Consider the following 17,249-nt stretch of genomic DNA (forward strand, 5'->3'; position numbering starts at 1 on the left):
TCTGTGTGTAAGAGCCTTGGCCTCCTTCAGTCTCTATTCTAGGTATTGTAAAAGCAAAGCCCCAGACACACTTGCCGTGAGCCGAGAGCTCTCTCAGCGTGTCAGAGTTGGCTCCTCTTTCAGCACAGGGCTCCGGAGGTATTTGTTTTCCTGTGTTTGCTGAATTCCTGCACTTTATAACGGATTAGAGGAAACTGTGTGTGTACGTGTACTTTGTGCGCACACACTTTTCACACTTCAGACTGTGCAATGTTTGATGAGTCAGAGTACACTCAGAAAACGTGGGCTTGTGAGCATTAGGTGTCAGACAGAGAGTCTTCTCTATCCAAATAAACTCTGAGGCAAGCTCTGAGATTTCAGAAACATTCTTACTCTCGATGGCCTTAACCTTTTTTTTTAATTCTCTTCTTTCATGCTGTTTTAGCAGGCATTTTGGTATGCATTAATATCATGAAATGAGCATAACCAAATTGGGTATCTGCACTGTTTACATGGACTTTTAAATGTTAACAATTTGCCCCAGAGTGAGGCACATTACTCCTGCTTGCCAAAACATAGCAGGAGACTATAGAGATTTTTAAAAGCAAGTCAGAATTTGTTTTCTGAAGAGGTCATGTTGGGTGTGAGAATTGGGGGGGGGGGGGGGAGTGTTCATAAACACACATTTTTAGTGCATACTATACTATTCAACTGGACAGCATCCCAAGACAATGGAATACAGTTGTGGTTACAGGTAGTTAGGATGGATAATTTGTTTGAAAATCTCTGTCTTTGCAGCACTGATTATCTCCGCTAAGTAGCCTACTATTATACCGGTGAAGTTGGCATTTTAACCAGGAATTGATCATGCTTAGCAAACATGCCTAATTTATTTATATTACTTTAGCTAGTAATGCTAGATCACATTCTTAGTGAGGAGTTGTGAAACATGCTCACAAACAAAGCTGCAAGAGACTTGTATGTCTTCAAAGTCTTTCTAGTGCTTGGAGTTATATATATGTAAGGGCAGCACAGTGGTATAGTGGTTAGCACTGTTGCCTCACAGCAAGAAGGTCCTGGGTTTGAGCCCAGTGGCCGACGGGGGCCTTTCTATTACCCCTTTTCCACCAAATCAGTTCCAGGGCTGGTTCGGGGCCAGTGCTGGTTCACAACTCGTTCAACTTGCGAGCCAGCTGAGAACCAGTTTGCTTTTCCATAGCTCACGGTGCCACGTCATTACGTCACTGTATATGTCATTACATCGCTGTATGGACCCTTTTCACGTGACGTCACGACAAACGCGGCCGCCATTTTGGACGTGTACTACCAGTAGTTTACCACAGCCAACATTGAGGAACGGCAGCAAAGAAAGTTTTTACTTTCAGCAAGACTTCCATCATGCCACTATATTGTTGTGCACCTGGATGTAGTAACCATCAACAAACAAGGCAAGGTTTATCATTTTATCGGATCCCGACGGAGAAGATGGATAGCGGCCATTAACAGATTGGCAGCCCTCGGCATACCAACGCTTGTGTAGTGACCACTTTGTTGGAGGTAAGACGAATAAAATTAGCCAGAAAAGGCATTACATTGCTGTTAACATTCTGTGGCGGCGAGTGTGTAACCAAATAGGCTAAAATAACCCATTGTAACCTCTTTGTTCTTCTGTAGTAGCTATTGTTGACTAGCTAATGTCAACAAGTAGCTGGTATGTTACTGTAGCAATGTTTACGTTCAGTCATTTGGATGACTGTTAAAACCTTTGTCTCAAGTTTTTCCTTTACTGTATTTACTAGTTTACTGTAATTATGATCCGGCAGCTATTTAAACCGGATCCAGTGTAAATAGCTGCCGGAGCCAACGTCCGAGGTTCTGGAGCGCGCGCCGGCTTGCTCTCCCTCAAATTAAGCAGCGCGCGCCGGCTTGCTCTCCCTCAAATTAAGCAGCGCGCGCCGGCTTGCTCTCCCTCAAATTAAGCAGCGCGCGCCGGCTTGCTCCCAGAGTGCTCCGGCCGAGGTTCCCCTCAAATTAAGCAGCGTGCTCCGGCTTGCTCCCAGAGTGCTCCGGCCGAGGTTCCCCTCAAATTAAGCAGCGCGCGCCGGCTTGCTCCGGAGCAAGCCGGAGCGCGCTCCGTAACCTCGGCCGGAGCACTCCGGGAGCAAGCCGGAGCGCGCTCCAGAACCTCGGACGTTGGCGTGTATGTATATGACGATGGGTTTTTAACGACATAGGTATACAGATCATGTGGGCCGAAGTCAGGTAAAGACGAGGGCTTCGTGTACTTCCGTACGTCAGTGAACAATCCTGGTGGAAGCAGGTAAACGTCGTTCTCTAAGCCTGCTAACCTCAATTTTTGCAAATACCTCTCCCTCTGCTCGCCCTGTAAATGCCCTACGTCGCTGGATAGTGAAGGTGTTTTCTGCATCTCGCTCCTTTTTCTTTTATGTTTTTCGTTTGTCGCCTTCCTCGCATTCAAACTGATTCGAGCCGAAGTCCACTACATGTCCAAAATGGCGGTCGCGTTTACGAAGGTCACGTGACTGAAAAGGGTCTATACGTCAGTTACGTCGCTACGTTTGCTTAAACCTTGGTGCAAATATCGAAGCAAAAACAACATGGAAGAAGCAGCAGCAGCAACAACAACAATAATAATAATAATGGATGACTTCGCGTTTGTACAGCTGCTGCTTCTCGCCGCTTAAAAATGGCGATCTTTCGCGGTCTTGTTATTGTTGTTGGTCTTAACAACTCCGCCCCCTCCGCTGACATAAGCGGTTCTTTCCTCTGGCCAACAACATTCAAACAGAGAGTTGGTGCTAGCCTGGAACCGGTTTTTCTGGCCCCAGAGCCAGTTCCTTGTCAGTGGAAACAGAAAACCCGGTTCCAAACTAAGCACTGGCCCCGAACCAGCCCTGGAACTGCTTTGGTGGAAAAGGGGCATATGTGGAGTTTGCATGTTCTCCCTGTGTCTGCATGGGTTTCCTCCGGGTGCTCCGGTTTCCCCCAAAGACATGCAGGTTAGGCTAATTGGTGACTCTAAATTGACCGTAGGTGTGAATGTGAGTGTGAATGGTTGTTTGTCTCTATGTATCAGCCCTGCAATGACCTGGCAGCTTGTCCAGGGTGTACCCCACCTCTCACCCATAGTCAGCTGGGATAGGCTCCAGCTTGCCTGCGACCCTCTACATGATAAGTGGCTACAGATGATGGATGGATTGAGATTTTATTTACACACACACACATACATATATACATATACACACACACACACACACATATATATATATATATATATATATATATATATATATATATATATATATATATATATATATATATTATACACAACCCCGATTCCAAAAAAGTTGGGACAAAGTACAAATTGTAAATAAAAACGGAATGCAATGATGTGGAAGTTTCAAAATTCCATATTTTATTCAAAATAGAACATAGATGACATATCAAATGTTTAAACTGAGAAAATGTATCATTTAAAGAGAAAAATGAGGTGATTTTAAATTTCATGACAACAACACATCTCAAAAAAGTTGGGACAAGGCCATGTTTACCACTGTGAGACATCCCCTTTTCTCTTTACAACAGTCTGTAAACGTCTGGGGACTGAGGAGACAAGTTGCTCAAGTTTAGGGATAGGAATGTTAACCCATTCTTGTCTAATGTAGGATTCTAGTTGCTCAACTGTCTTAGGTCTTTTTTTGTCGTATCTTCTGTTTTATGATGCGCCAAATGTTTTCTATGGGTGAAAGATCTGGACTGCAGGCTGGCCAGTTCAGTACCCGGACCCTTCTTCTACACAGCCATGATGCTGTAATTGATGCAGTATGTGGTTTGGCATTGTCATGTTGGAAAATGCAAGGTCTTCCCTGAAAGACACGTCGTCTGGATGGGAGCATATGTTGCTCTAGAACCTGGATATACCTTTCAGCATTGATGGTGTCTTTCTAGATGTGTAAGCTGCCCATGCCACATGCACTAATGCAACCCCATACCATCAGCGATGCAAGCTTCTGAACTGAGCACTGATAACAACTTGGGTCGTCCTTCTCCTCTTTAGTCCGAATGACACGGCGTCCCTGATTTCCATAAAGAACTTCAAATTTTGATTCGTCTGACCACAGAACAGTTTTCCACTTTGCCACAGTCCATTTTAAATGAGCCTTGGCCCAGAGAAGACGCCTGCGCTTCTGGATCGTGTTTAGATACGGCTTCTTCTTTGAACTATAGAGTTTTAGCTGGCAACAGCGGATGGCACAATGAATTGTGTTCACAGATAATGTTCTCTGGAAATATTCCTGAGCCCATTTTGTGATTTCCAATACAGAAGCATGCCTGTATGTGATGCAGTGCCGTCTAAGGGCCCGAAGATCACGGGCACCCAGTATGGTTTTCCAGCCTTGACCCTTACGCACAGAGATTCTTCCAGATTCTCTGAATCTTTTGATGATATTATGCACTGTAGATGATGATATGTTCAAACTCTTTGCAATTTTACACTGTCGAACTCCTTTCTGATATTGCTCCACTATTTGTCGGTGCAGAATTAGGGGGATTGGTGATCCTCTTCCCATCTTTACTTCTGAGAGCCACTGCCACTCCAAGATGCTCTTTTTATACCCAGTCATGTTAATGACCTATTGCCAATTGACCTAATGAGTTGCAATTTGGTCCTCCAGCTGTTCCTTTTTTGTACCTTTAACTTTTCCAGCCTCTTATTGCCCCTGTCCCAACTTTTTTGAGATGTGTTGCTGTCATGAAATTTCAAATGAGCCAATATTTGGCATGAAATTTCAAAATGTCTCACTTTCGACATTTGATATGCTGTCTATGTTCTATTGTGAATACAATATCAGTTTTTGAGATTTGTAAATTATTGCATTCCGTTTTTATTTACAATTTGTACTTTGTCCCAACTTTTTTGGAATTGGGGTTGTGTGTGTATATACATGTGTGTGTGTGTATATATATATATATATACACACACACACACTCTCTCTCTCTCTCTCTAATATATATATATGTATATATATGTATGTGTGTGTGTGTGTGTGTGTATGTATGTATGTGTATATATATATGTGTGTATGTATATTAAAAAAAATCTCCTTCTCACCCCCGGCGGGGGGGGTGGTATCCATGTCATCCTCAAGCTCGGGTCCTCTACCAGAGGCCTGGGAGTTTGAGGGTTCTGCGCAGTATCTTCGATGTTCCTAGTACTGCGCTCTTCTGGACTGAGGCTTCAGATGTTGTTCCTGGGATTTGCTGGAGCCACTCTCCCAGTTTGGGGGTTACTGCCCCAAGTGCCCCCACTACCACGGGGACCACGCAACCCTTGACCTTCCACATCCGTTCCAGCTGCTCTTTCAACCCTTGATACTTCTCAAGTTTCTCATGTTCCTTCTTCCTGATGTTGGCGTCAGCTGGGATGGCCACATCTATCACCACCACCCTCTTCTGCTCTTTGTCCACCACCACTATGTCCGGTTGGTTAGCCAGGATCTGTTTGTCAGTCTGGAAGCTGAAGTCCCACAGAACCTTGGCCCTGTTGTTCTCAGCCACCTTCTGTGGTATGGCCCATTGGGACTTGGGTACTTCTATTCCATACTGGTTGCAGATGTTCCTGTATACTATCCCAGCCACTTGGTTGTGCCTCTCCATGTACGCTGATCCAGCTAGCATCTTACACCCTGCTACTATGTGCTGGACTGTTTCAGGGGCTTCTTTGCACAGTCTGCATCTTGGGTCTGATCTACTCTGGTAGATCCTGGCCTCTATGGCTCTTGTGCTATGTGCTGCCATGATTAGTGCCTCTGTGCTGTCTGTCAGTCCTGCATTATCCAGCCACTGGTAGGATTTCTTGATATCAGCCACTTCCTCTATCTGACGGTGGTACATGCCATGTAGGGGTTTGTCCCTCCAGGTTGTCTGTTCCTCCTCCTCCTCTGCGCTCTCATCAGGGTTCTGCTGCCTGAGACTTTCACTTAGCAGTTCATCCTTTGGGGCCATCTTTCTGATGTATTCTCGGATTTTCGATGTTTCATCCTGGACCGTGGTCTTGACGCTCACTAGCCCTCGGCCTCCCTCTTTCCGCTTAGTGTATAGTCTCTGGGTGCTGGACTTGGGGTGGAACCCTCCATGCATGGTGAGGAGCTTTCTAGTCTTGATATCTGTGGCTTCTATCTCCTCCTTTGGCCAGTTTATGATACCAGCGGGGTATCTGATGACTGGTAGTGCATACATGTTGATGGCTCGGACCTTGTTCTTATCATTCAGCTGACTTTTCAGGACCTGCCTTACTCTCTGGAGGCATTTGGCTGTGGTTGACTTCCTTGTGGCCTCTTCATGGTTTCCATTAGCCTGTGGGATGCCAAGGTACTTGTAGCTGTCTTGGATATCACCTATGTTGCCCTCTGGTAGGTCAATCCCCTCAGTCCGGATCATCTTGCCTCCCTTTGAGACCATCCGGCCACACTTGTCCAATCCGAATGACATCCCTATGTCATCGCTGTAGATCCGGGTGGTGTGGATCAGCGAGTCTATTTCTCGCTCGTTCCTGGCATACAGCTTGATGTCATCCATGTAGAGCAGGTGACTGATTGTTGCCCCACTACGGAATCGGTACCCGTAGCCGCTCTTCGTGATGATCTGACTGAGGGGGTTCAGGCCTATGCAGAACAGCAGTGGTGATAGCGCATCTCCTTGGTATATGCCGCACTTGATGTTGACTTGGGCAATGGGTTTTGAGTTGGCCTCTAGGGTCGTCTTCCACATTTCCATTGAGTTCTGGATGAAGGTCCTTAGGTTCCTGTTGATCTTATACAGTTCCAGACATTCCAGTATCCATGTGTGTGGCATTGAGTTGTAGGCTTTCTTGTAGTCAATCCAGGCAGTGCACAGGTTGGTCTGTCTCTTCTTACAGTCTCGGGCGACTGTTCTATCGACCAGTAGCTGGTGCTTGGCTCCTCTGGTGTTACTGCCAATCCCTTTCTGTGCCTCGCTCATGTATTGAGCCACATGCTTACTCATTTTTGCCGCAATGATGCCTGACAGGGCCTTCCATGTTGTGCAGAGACAGGTAATTGGCCGGTAGTTGGATGGGATGGGTCCCTTCTGGGGGTCCTTCATGATTAGGACTGTCCTGCCTTGGGTTAGCCATTCTGGGTGGGTCTCATCCCTCAGCAGCTGGTTCATCTGTGCTGCTAGGCGTTCATGGAGTGCAGTTAGCTTCTTCAGCCAGTACGTATGGATCATATCGGGGCCTGGTGCTGTCCAGCTCTTCATCTTTGACGCTCTTTCTTGGATGTCTGCCATTGAGATGGTTACTGGTTCTTGTTCTGGGAGGTTGCTGTGGTCAGCTCTTAGGTCCACTAACCACTGGGCATCGGTGTTGTGTGATGCCTTTCTTTCCCATATGTCTTTCCAGTATTTTTCCACCTCAGCTCTTGGTGGGTCTGACCAGTTGTTGTTCCCCTGTCACTGAGAGTACACCTTGGCTGGTTCAGTGGAGAACAGCTTGTTTATTCTTCTGGCCTCTCCCTCCTTGGTGTATCTCTTCAACCGGGTGGCCAGAGCTGTTAGTCGCTGTTTGGCAGTTTCGAGTGCCTCTGGTATGGAGAGTGAGTTGTACTTCCTGGGTGCCCCTTTATTCACCATGTTCCCTTTCTGTAGTTCAGCTAGCTGGCTAATTTCTCTCCGTGCTGCCTTTATCTTGGCCTCTAATCGTCTCTTCGTCTCTTATGTCCCGAGCCCACCTTGTGTCCAAGCATCTCCATGATTACTGTTGCTGTACTGTGTATCAGCTTGTTGGTCTCAGTGATGGTTCTTGTGGAGATTGTCTAGATTCACATCTACTAGTAGATCTTCTGAAGGTACTTGGCAAGTCAGCTTCGGTATTCGTCGGGGGCTCCAGGTTTCCAGTTGGGTCACGATCTTCCTTCTCAGGTCAGCAGCTGTTGAGGCTGTTAGCTGTTGGGGCCTGGTACCCAATCTCTGGTTGTGGGGATGATGATGACATCTCCCCGCTGATCTGTCTTCCTGGCTCCCCCTTGCCGTAGTATCGTTGTTGTATTTCATTAATCTCTAGTCGTGATAGTAGATTTCGATTACAGATGTTGGAACACTGGGCTAATAGCTGTTTCTTTGTTAGCCTTGATTGTGGGTTTCGAAGTATCCAATGGTCCCACATTCGCATGTATCCCCTCTCTCTGGGATTGCTTGTATAATAGCATTCCAGCAATTCCGTATTTTCTGTCCTCATCCATCGATGTCTTGTTCCAGTAGCCCATTTCTCATCAGTTTGCCCTGGTTCCCTAGCAACTGACGCAGACCTTGTTGACCCGGGCGACGTCTGAGCTGGTATGACTCTATCAGTTATGTCTTCACTCATTCCTGAGGAATGGCTGATATATCATGAGGGGTCTTGCCTAAGGACCCTTACTGGATGATGTTTTGCTCCGACCGGGATTCGAACCCCGATCTCCCGTGTCGTAGTCAGTGAGCATTACCACTGTATATTAAAAATATATATATATAAAATATATATTAAAAAATAACACACCCTATGTCTGGTTATCTTAAGGCTTGGCATCCTATCAGTGGCTAAATAATGCTGAGTGGTGGCTGAGCATGAGATAACCAGACATAGTGTGTGTGATTTTATATATCACACACACTATGTCTGGTTATCTCATGCTCGGCCACCACTCAGCATTATTTAGCCACTGACAGGATGCCAAGCCTTAAGAATTCTCTTGAGTTACATCATTTGAAAGTGTCAGTTTAACTGAATAGCGCTCCCTGTCTTGTAGTGGTAATCTCTAAAAAGAGAACATTTTAGCCAAGATTACAAAATAAAATTATTGATTGAAGCATCTATCAGACAGTTAAGATTATACAACACCAAATCAGAAAAAGTCGGCACGGTATTAAAATTAAAACTGAAAGTGATTTACAAATCTCTTGACCTGTATTGTACTCATAACAATACATTATTTGATGTTTTACTCCATTATTTTTTTTTCTTCAAAATAAACATTTCAATTTTGATTATTGTAACACACTTCTAAAAAAGTTGGGACAGTAAAAGCATTTACCATTTTGTAATGTTGCCATTCCTTCTCACAACACTTAAGATGTTTGGGGACTGAAGACTCCAAGTGATGGTGTTTCAAGCGTTATTTTGTCCCATTCTTCCTGCAAACAGGTCTTAAGATATGCAACAGTACTGAGTCGTCATTGTCATTTTTTGTTTCAAAATTCAACATACATTCCATTGGGGACAGACACCCTCTTCTTCCACAGTCATGCCTTTTGTAATGTGTGTAGGATGTGGCTTTGCATCCCTGGAAGAGAGGTCATTTTGAAGGCAGCACATATTGTATTGCCCCCAAACCTTAATGCACTTTTCTGCATTAATGCTGCCATCACAGAAGTGTAAGCTACCTTTGCCAAGGACACAACCCCATACAATGACAAACCCTGACTTTTGGATTTGTTGCTGGTAAAAGTCTGGGTGGTGCTTTTTATCTTTGGTCCAGAGCACATGGTGCCCATTACTTACACACACACACACACACACACACACACACACACACACACACACACACACACACACACACGGAATACTGATTCGTCTGACCACAATACATGTTTCCACTGTGTGATGGTCCATCCCAAATGCCTCTGAGCCCAGAGAATATGTTAACGGTGATTCTGGATTCAGTTAACATCAGGCTTCCTTTTTGCACAGTAACGTTTTAACTGGCATTTGTGGATGTAACTCTGTATTGTAGAGCTTAACAAAGGTTTGCCAAAGTAAGCCCAAGCCCATGTGGTTATATCTGCTATAAATAAAGGACAGTTCTTGATGCAGTGCTGTCTGAGGGATCAGAGGTCACAGGTGTTCAGCTTAGGCTTGTGCCCTTGCCCTGGATGCGTGGGGATTTGCAGTCTTCACATGGTGTCACTGTGTGACATTTCCTGCAGCTCTGGAATCCATCAGGGCTGAGAGAACAAAGATTGAGAGCCTTATCTACAGGTCAAGCGCAAACGATTGGCAAGAGAAGGACAGACAGACTCACCGAGAGAGGGCTTGAGGTAGTTGATGCTCTCAGACATTGTTGAGGGTTTAGAGCCTCCCTGATGAGAAGGGCAACTTGACACATGATGTGTGGAGTCCCCATAATAGAAGCACAACCCCTCTCTGCACCTTCGCTCACGGTCAGAAATGCTTACATTGGTATGCAACATCTGCATGAGCTCTGGGTTCTCTGTGACACTTGGGAAGTTAGTGGGAGTGTGCAGTGATGGTCGGTTCCTGAGCAGCTTATAGAGTTGAATGGACACGTCAGTGACGGAGTCGAGAGAGACTTGATCCAGTCGTGTTGGCTCGGTGAATATCTCAGGACTTAGACCTTGGCAAAAAACGGGTTTTAAGGCAGCCTCATTCCAGTAGCTTCCTGCTGCGAGCATACGAAATTCGAGTCCGTACCCTGCAACTCGTCTCTTCCCTTGTTTTATCGTGAGCAGCTGTTCCCTGACCTCTACCCTTTCAGAACTGATCAAAAACTCGGCGAAAAAGCTCAATGAATCAGTCATGCAAAGATATAGACTTGTCGCCATTCTCCTATACTGCAGTCACCCACTTTAGCACTTTATTTTTTTTATTTAACCTTTATTTAACCAGATAAGTCACTATGAACAAATTCTTATTTACAGTAGCAGCCTGGCAACAGGCAAAGCCTCTTGAGGAAAGTGGGTAAGGGCTAAAAATGACAAAAGGTAACATGATTGCTTCACAAACAGACAGATAGCTAAAGCAGCCTCATCAGGCAGCGCAACAAACACAGCAGCAACATCAACAGCAAGGTGTTTTACCAGTGAGAAGATTCATAAACTGAACAATTCTTTGTTGGTCTGTAGTCCCCATCTGAGCAGTGAAAACAGGGAGCATTGCAGCAGAAATCCCCAAACACTATTATTGAGAACTTGTCAGGGCAGGGGATAAGCATGCTGGAGTTCATTACGAGCACAGGGTGGGCTAGGAGTGCCAGCATTGGTGAGTTGGGTACCACGGGTGTCAAGTTTACCCAGACATTGCTGCTGTTCTCCTAGGATACAACTCTGTGTGGACAAGGTGGTGTGCCTGCTCTCTTCTCCTGCTACATCCATCATGATGGCAAAGCAATCTGTCAGGTTAGCATGCGACAGAATGATGTAAAAGCAGAAGGAGTTAAATCAGACAATCAGGCAGACAAATCCAAAATGTGAGACAAAATCAGAGTAGATAATCAGACAAGGCACAAGCAGCAAAGCAGAGAAGCAAAATCTAAAAACAAAGACAAAACCCAGAATAAACAGTGCAGAAATTTAAGGCTTGGCAAAGTCAAACCAACAGAACTGAGCATCTACTTCACAAATACTAAGTGATAGAGTTCAAATGACAGTAATCAGGGGACTGTGAGTGATGAAGTTCAGGATGGGTGTTGTAGTCCATGGCGGCCATATTTGAAGGCTGCTGTGCACGGGCGCAGATGGGGGGGACGGGGGGGATTCATCCCACCCAGATTTAAATTCACCTCGTGCGGTCCCCCCCACTTATAGGGAGAAAAAAATGTCTATGCTGTCTTTCTTTGCATAAGGCAAACCTCACGGAAAAATCAAAAGACTAATTACCATTCGGTTTATTGAGGTGCACAGCAGTATAGTTGCAACTGCGCAGACTGCACAGGTTGCGAGCTCGAGCTTGGTTGCTATGGTTACCCACAGTGAGTTTGACAGGCATATCGGGGACAGCTCCTCCTAGTTCAGGACCCCAACACGGCATGATGAAGGGTGCCAAAAGGCAGAAAACGATTGCATCGTTTTTTCAAAAAAAAAAAAAAAAATGACTGTAAGTAAACTGTGCCTTACTTTATCATATCACCTTGCAATTTTTTTGATAGTCTTTTCAAAGTAATGTCGTAGTGAAAGTAAAATCGTACGGAGTAGAGATGCCTTTCTGGTAGCCTCCTTCTTTCGGTGGTGGCCTGTAGATACAGTGCTCAGAAGGCAGTTTTAATGTTTAATCTGGCGTTCCCTGCCATAATTTCAGCAAGCATATTGTTTCATAAGGAAACTTTGCGAAGAGTTGTTGACTGACTGCCGCTCACGCAACACAGGCATAGTTAGAAAGTCAGGATGCACTGGTTTACACTTTACACACACACACGTAGCCCAGCCTCTCGCTATGTTTAACAGTTGGAACTTAGCAGTTTTAAAATTAGTTTTGCAATTTCTGTGCGTGATGATAATGTGTAAACTTTGGATTTCCATAGGCTATGTTAAAATGTTATCATTGTCCTGGCCTGCAGGTAGTTCCTGGTGATGGCAGTGAGGGAGGTGAAATAACATGTATACACACTACCGTTCAAAAGTTTGGGGTCACCCAGACAATTTTGTGTTTTCCATGAAAAGTCACACTTTTATTTCCCACCATAAGTTGTAAAATGAATAGAAAATATAGTCAAGACATTTTTCTGGCCATTTTGAGCATTTAATTGACCCCACAAATGCGATGCTCCAGAAACTCAATCTGCTCAAAGGAAGGTCAGTTTTATAGCTTCTCTAAAGAGCTCAACTGTTTTCAGCTGTGCTAACATGATTGTACAAGGGTTTTCTAATCATCCATTAGCCTTCTGAGGCAATGAGCAAACACATTGTACCATTAGAACACTGGAGTGAGAGTTGCTGGAAATGGGCCTCTATACACCTATGGAGATATTGCACCAAAAACCAGCAGCTAGAGTAGTCATTTACCACATTAGCAATGTATAGAGTGGATTTCTGATTAGTTTAAAGTGATCTTCATTGAAAAGAACAGTGCTTTTCTTTCAAAAATAAGGACATTTCAAAGTGACCCCAAACTTTTGAACGGTAGTGTGCGTGTATATATATATATATATATATATATATATATATATATATATATATATATGTATATACACGCACACATACATATATACACAAAATGGAATCATTTGCTGACAGCTCAGTCCCCCCCAGTTCAAAAATCCTATCTGCGCCCCTGCTGCTGTGAATGTTGGGAAGTGGAGCCTTGAGTGATTTCAGGCGCAAACATGACAATCTGTTAATTGAAAAGCATTCCATGTAGCTACTTCATGAAGCCGGTTAAGATAATGCCAATTCTACGTTTGCAACCACGTAACCAAAACTGCTTGTGTCATTGACCACCGCCATGTTGGAGGATATAATATATATAGAGTGACATGAATGTCATCTTGGATATGAATGTCATAGCAATATTTGGGCTTTCAATTATTTCTCTGAACTGTTCTTTTTCTGTGGCAGAATGACTGTACAGCATACATCTTAAAAAAACAACACTAGAATTCGTTTTAAAATTTTCTTTGGGTTTTCTGAAATCAACACACGGTCAAAAGTATATATACAGGGTCAAAAATTTACATACACGCTTAGATTATTAATTCAGAGGTGCTGAGACTTCCAAAATGTTTCTTATTTTGCCAAGGCCAAGGCCTCTTAACTTCCTGTTAGTGATTATGATTGACTACTGCTGGTAGCTCCTCTGTGCCTTCATAAAAAGGGTTTGTTTACAGCACTCATTGGATTGACCAACACACAGTAAAATGGGAAAGTCCAAGGAGCTCAGTGCAGATCTGAGAAAGAGGATCGCCAATGTACACAACTCAGGAATGTCTCCTAGAGCCATTTCTAAACAACTGCAGATCCCAACATCACTTCAAACAATTGTATGTAAGTTACTGGGAGGTGTAGTCACTTTGCCAAGCCACTTTGCTTCAAGAAAACCCAAACTGTCACCCTCACCTGAAAGGAAATTGGTTCGGATGGTCAGGAACAACCCAGGAACCACTATGGCTACAGCTTTAGTACCATCTTTGATTTTGTTGTGGCCCATAATTTGTGCTGGAGCCCAGTCTGGATTTGTAAAATTGTAGCAATCAGCTGGTTTCCCTAATGGAAAGAATAAGCAAAATAAAAGCATCATCATCAAAAATTATATGCAGCTCTTTTTAAAATGAAATAATCGTAGAAGCCTTTGATTGTTGGCTTACCCACTCAATGATCATGGCTTTGTCACGTTTGACAGTGGTGAGTTTCTGCACGACCAGGCTATTAAATGATCCAATATTTCTTATATATTGCGATCTTTCACTAATAACTAGTTTCTAGCACTTACCATTGATAAAATGTTTACTGCAGACTCATGTGGTTTTTGCTTTCTCATTACTTAGATCAGCCCAGTTTATGTTGGACAGCCATTGATGTCTACGTGAACAACTCTCTTGTTTTTTTCTCCTTGATTATTTATAATTGCTGGAATTCTAAAGAACTTATAAGCCCCCTTGTCTCAAATAGAGTTTTGCCCGCATCCAATTACAGCACAAAGAGTAGGCATAGCGAAGAAACAAAAGGAATTCTTGAGCGTAACAACCTCTCGAGCATATCTTCTATAGAGAGCGTGCACGTGACATCACGAGGTCACGTGATATTTGTTTATCTGCCATCTTGGACGGCAAGGCCGCGCATAGAACTTAGACGAACCCGTTCTAATTATCAAGTGTGTGGGAGTAGATCTTTCGAGAATGGTTATCTTGTTCAGCATTTGGTTGTACCAATAGACAGGGCCAAAAGGAGGGCCTGTCATTTTATAGATTCCCCGCAGACGAGGAGAGACGCGCAAAATGGGTGTCCGCTGTGCGAAGAGAAAACTGATACCCAGTTCTACCAGCCGAATTTGTAGTGAACACTTCATATCAGGTAGGTGTAATCTTCTAATTCAATACTCCTAGTACATCTGTTAAGTTGATTTTCGGATTGAATGATAGCTGCATACTTAGAAACTAGACAGAACAGTGTTTGTGGCCGTCAGTCCGCTTGATCTCTAACGTTTAAAATGGCTATGCCTAGCCCTACTACCCTGGCCTAGTCTATGACAATGTTTTATCTTTTTGGCTCATATATGCCTTTGAAAGGCCAATCCATAGTAGGGATGGCGAAAACTAAAAAAAAATCTTGACTGACCACCGAGCCTCATTAGCCGGTTAAAGTCGGTTAACCTATGAGTTTAAACAGGGATGCAAACGGCGGATGCCGCCTTTTTCACGGCTGAATCGTGCAGATTCGATTTTTTTTGGGGGGGGGGGCGTTGGAGTGTCTGAATAATTTAATCAAAGTAAATTCTGTATTAAAATTACTAAATGAGCAAATGCCGTTACAGTCCATGAAACAGGAAGTATAAGTATGAGAAGAAAACAGTAAATCAGAAAGCTGCGCACATTTGCGCAGCTTCCGCGCAAACGTGCGCAGCTTTCTGATTTACTGTTTTTCAGACAAAAACATACATATTTACAACCCTGTCATTATCTGGAACTGAGTTTAGATTTCGAACATTCTTACGATAAAACGTCCTGCATAGTCTCTTTTTGATAAATGTCTTAATGCCACTTACCCATGAGGTTATCAAGTAGACATTCTTCTTCGGAACCTTCCAGAGGTATAGTTGGGATACCCATCCCGCAACAAAATATTTATAAGCTTCCAGGCTCTTGTAAGCTTTGAGGGCTTTGCCAGTGTAACACGATTCACGATTAACAAGAAGATTGTAAATGTCGTGGTAGGCCAGATCAGGCAAATCGCCGGCACCGCAGCTCCGAATTTCCCTGAACAAGGATTGCAGCAAGTTGTACGGATCTGCAATCCCCAACCTGGAACACTTTTCCATGTAACGCTGCCTCACGTCACCTTCAAGATGCTGAACAAACTTAGACAAGTTATCGCGCGATGTAGATGGGGTATTTTCTGAATTTTCTTGGGGATTACTCCCTGGATCCATTACGCTCGCGCAAGGTAAACAATCCTGAAGCCGTCCAATATGGCGGAGTACACATGTGCGTGTCACGTGACTGCACATCCTCTATAGTAAATAACGACGCAGTGTGAATTTGTGTATATCCTCCAACATGGCTGACTTCCGGTTCAAAGCCTCATGCATAATTAGCTATGATGTAACGTGCAAACGAAGAATAGTGTGCAAAGCGTCATCAAGGCAAACGCTGGCTACTTTGAAGAATCTAAAATATGAAACGTTCTTTTAAACACTTTTTTTTGTTTACCACATAATTCCATATATGTTCCATTTGTTATTTCATAAGTTTTATGTCTTCAGTATTGTTCTACAATGTAGAAAATAGTCACAATATGGAAAAACCTATGAATGAGTAGGTGTGTCCAAACTTTTAACTGGTACTGCATATGTAGTTTAATTCCTGACTTTTCAGACACCCTGTATATTTAGGTTTAAAACAATTGTACAAAAAACAAGATATTTTATTTCTTCTTGAATTATTCCCCTAAATTGTGTATTGGTATTGTTCTTAAAATACAATCTCTTGTGATTATTAGTGAGATTCCCTTCTCTTCTCCAGGTCACTGTGACCACAATAGGCTACGGAGACAAAGTTCCTCAGACCTGGATAGGGAAGACCATTGCCTCCTGTTTTAGTGTGTTTGCTATCTCTTTCTTTGCACTGCCAGCGGTAAATGCCATCTCTCTCTCTCTCTCTGTATCTCTCACACACACAGACAAACACATAAATCTCACAATTCACGTACCCTGTCTGGTGCCCTGGGGCAGTGTTTTCCTACAGAAACCCATGCAGTAATTGGGACCAGGGTTAATGGGGTCCATTAAAGTGAAAGCATGTCCCCAGGGGCCTTGCTTCTCACATTTCACTCCATATAATGCACAACTGCAACATTATTTTAGACAAATGCACCATATATTGTGAACACCATTCAAAATGAATATTCATCAGACTGGTTTATAAATTACTAATCACACAAACACATCTGTATTTAAGCTTCTAACTTCATGCAATGCAGCACAATGATTTGTTCAAGATGTTGATAATATACCTGTCTATTGTAAATTTTGCAGCCTTTTGTAAATCTAGTACAATGTGAGTTTATTCATTTGAAATGTTCTTAATTACTTCTGGAAAGACAGGATAAACCTTTTCCGCTGGCCAGTTAAAACTCTCCTTGCAGGGTATTCTGGGTTCAGGATTTGCGCTGAAGGTGCAGCAGAAACACAGACAGAAGCATTTCAATCGTCAAATCCCAGCTGCTGCTTCACTAATACAGGTCCTGATGAAACTACAGATTATCTTATAGTTTTACACTGCATGCTAATATAAATAAACCATGTA

The 17,249-nt window shown here is 43.6% G+C and overlaps 1 protein-coding gene across 3 annotated transcripts in view; it reads left to right on the plus strand.

The window, feature by feature from the left end:
• The window catches only part of kcnq1.2 (potassium voltage-gated channel, KQT-like subfamily, member 1.2), a 292,236-nt gene that overhangs the window by 74,769 nt on the left and 200,218 nt on the right, over nucleotides 1-17,249 (plus strand). For all 3 annotated transcript variants that reach the window (XM_060914561.1, XM_060914564.1, XM_060914563.1), the window contains 2 exons: nucleotides 16,467-16,577; nucleotides 17,089-17,184. In XM_060914561.1, the coding sequence (XP_060770544.1) occupies nucleotides 16,467-16,577; nucleotides 17,089-17,184 (207 nt within the window). The remainder of the gene's footprint in view (nucleotides 1-16,466; nucleotides 16,578-17,088; nucleotides 17,185-17,249) is intronic.

Source organism: Neoarius graeffei, chromosome 2 (assembly GCF_027579695.1).
Source record: "Neoarius graeffei isolate fNeoGra1 chromosome 2, fNeoGra1.pri, whole genome shotgun sequence".
Lineage (NCBI taxonomy): Eukaryota > Metazoa > Chordata > Actinopteri > Siluriformes > Ariidae > Neoarius > Neoarius graeffei.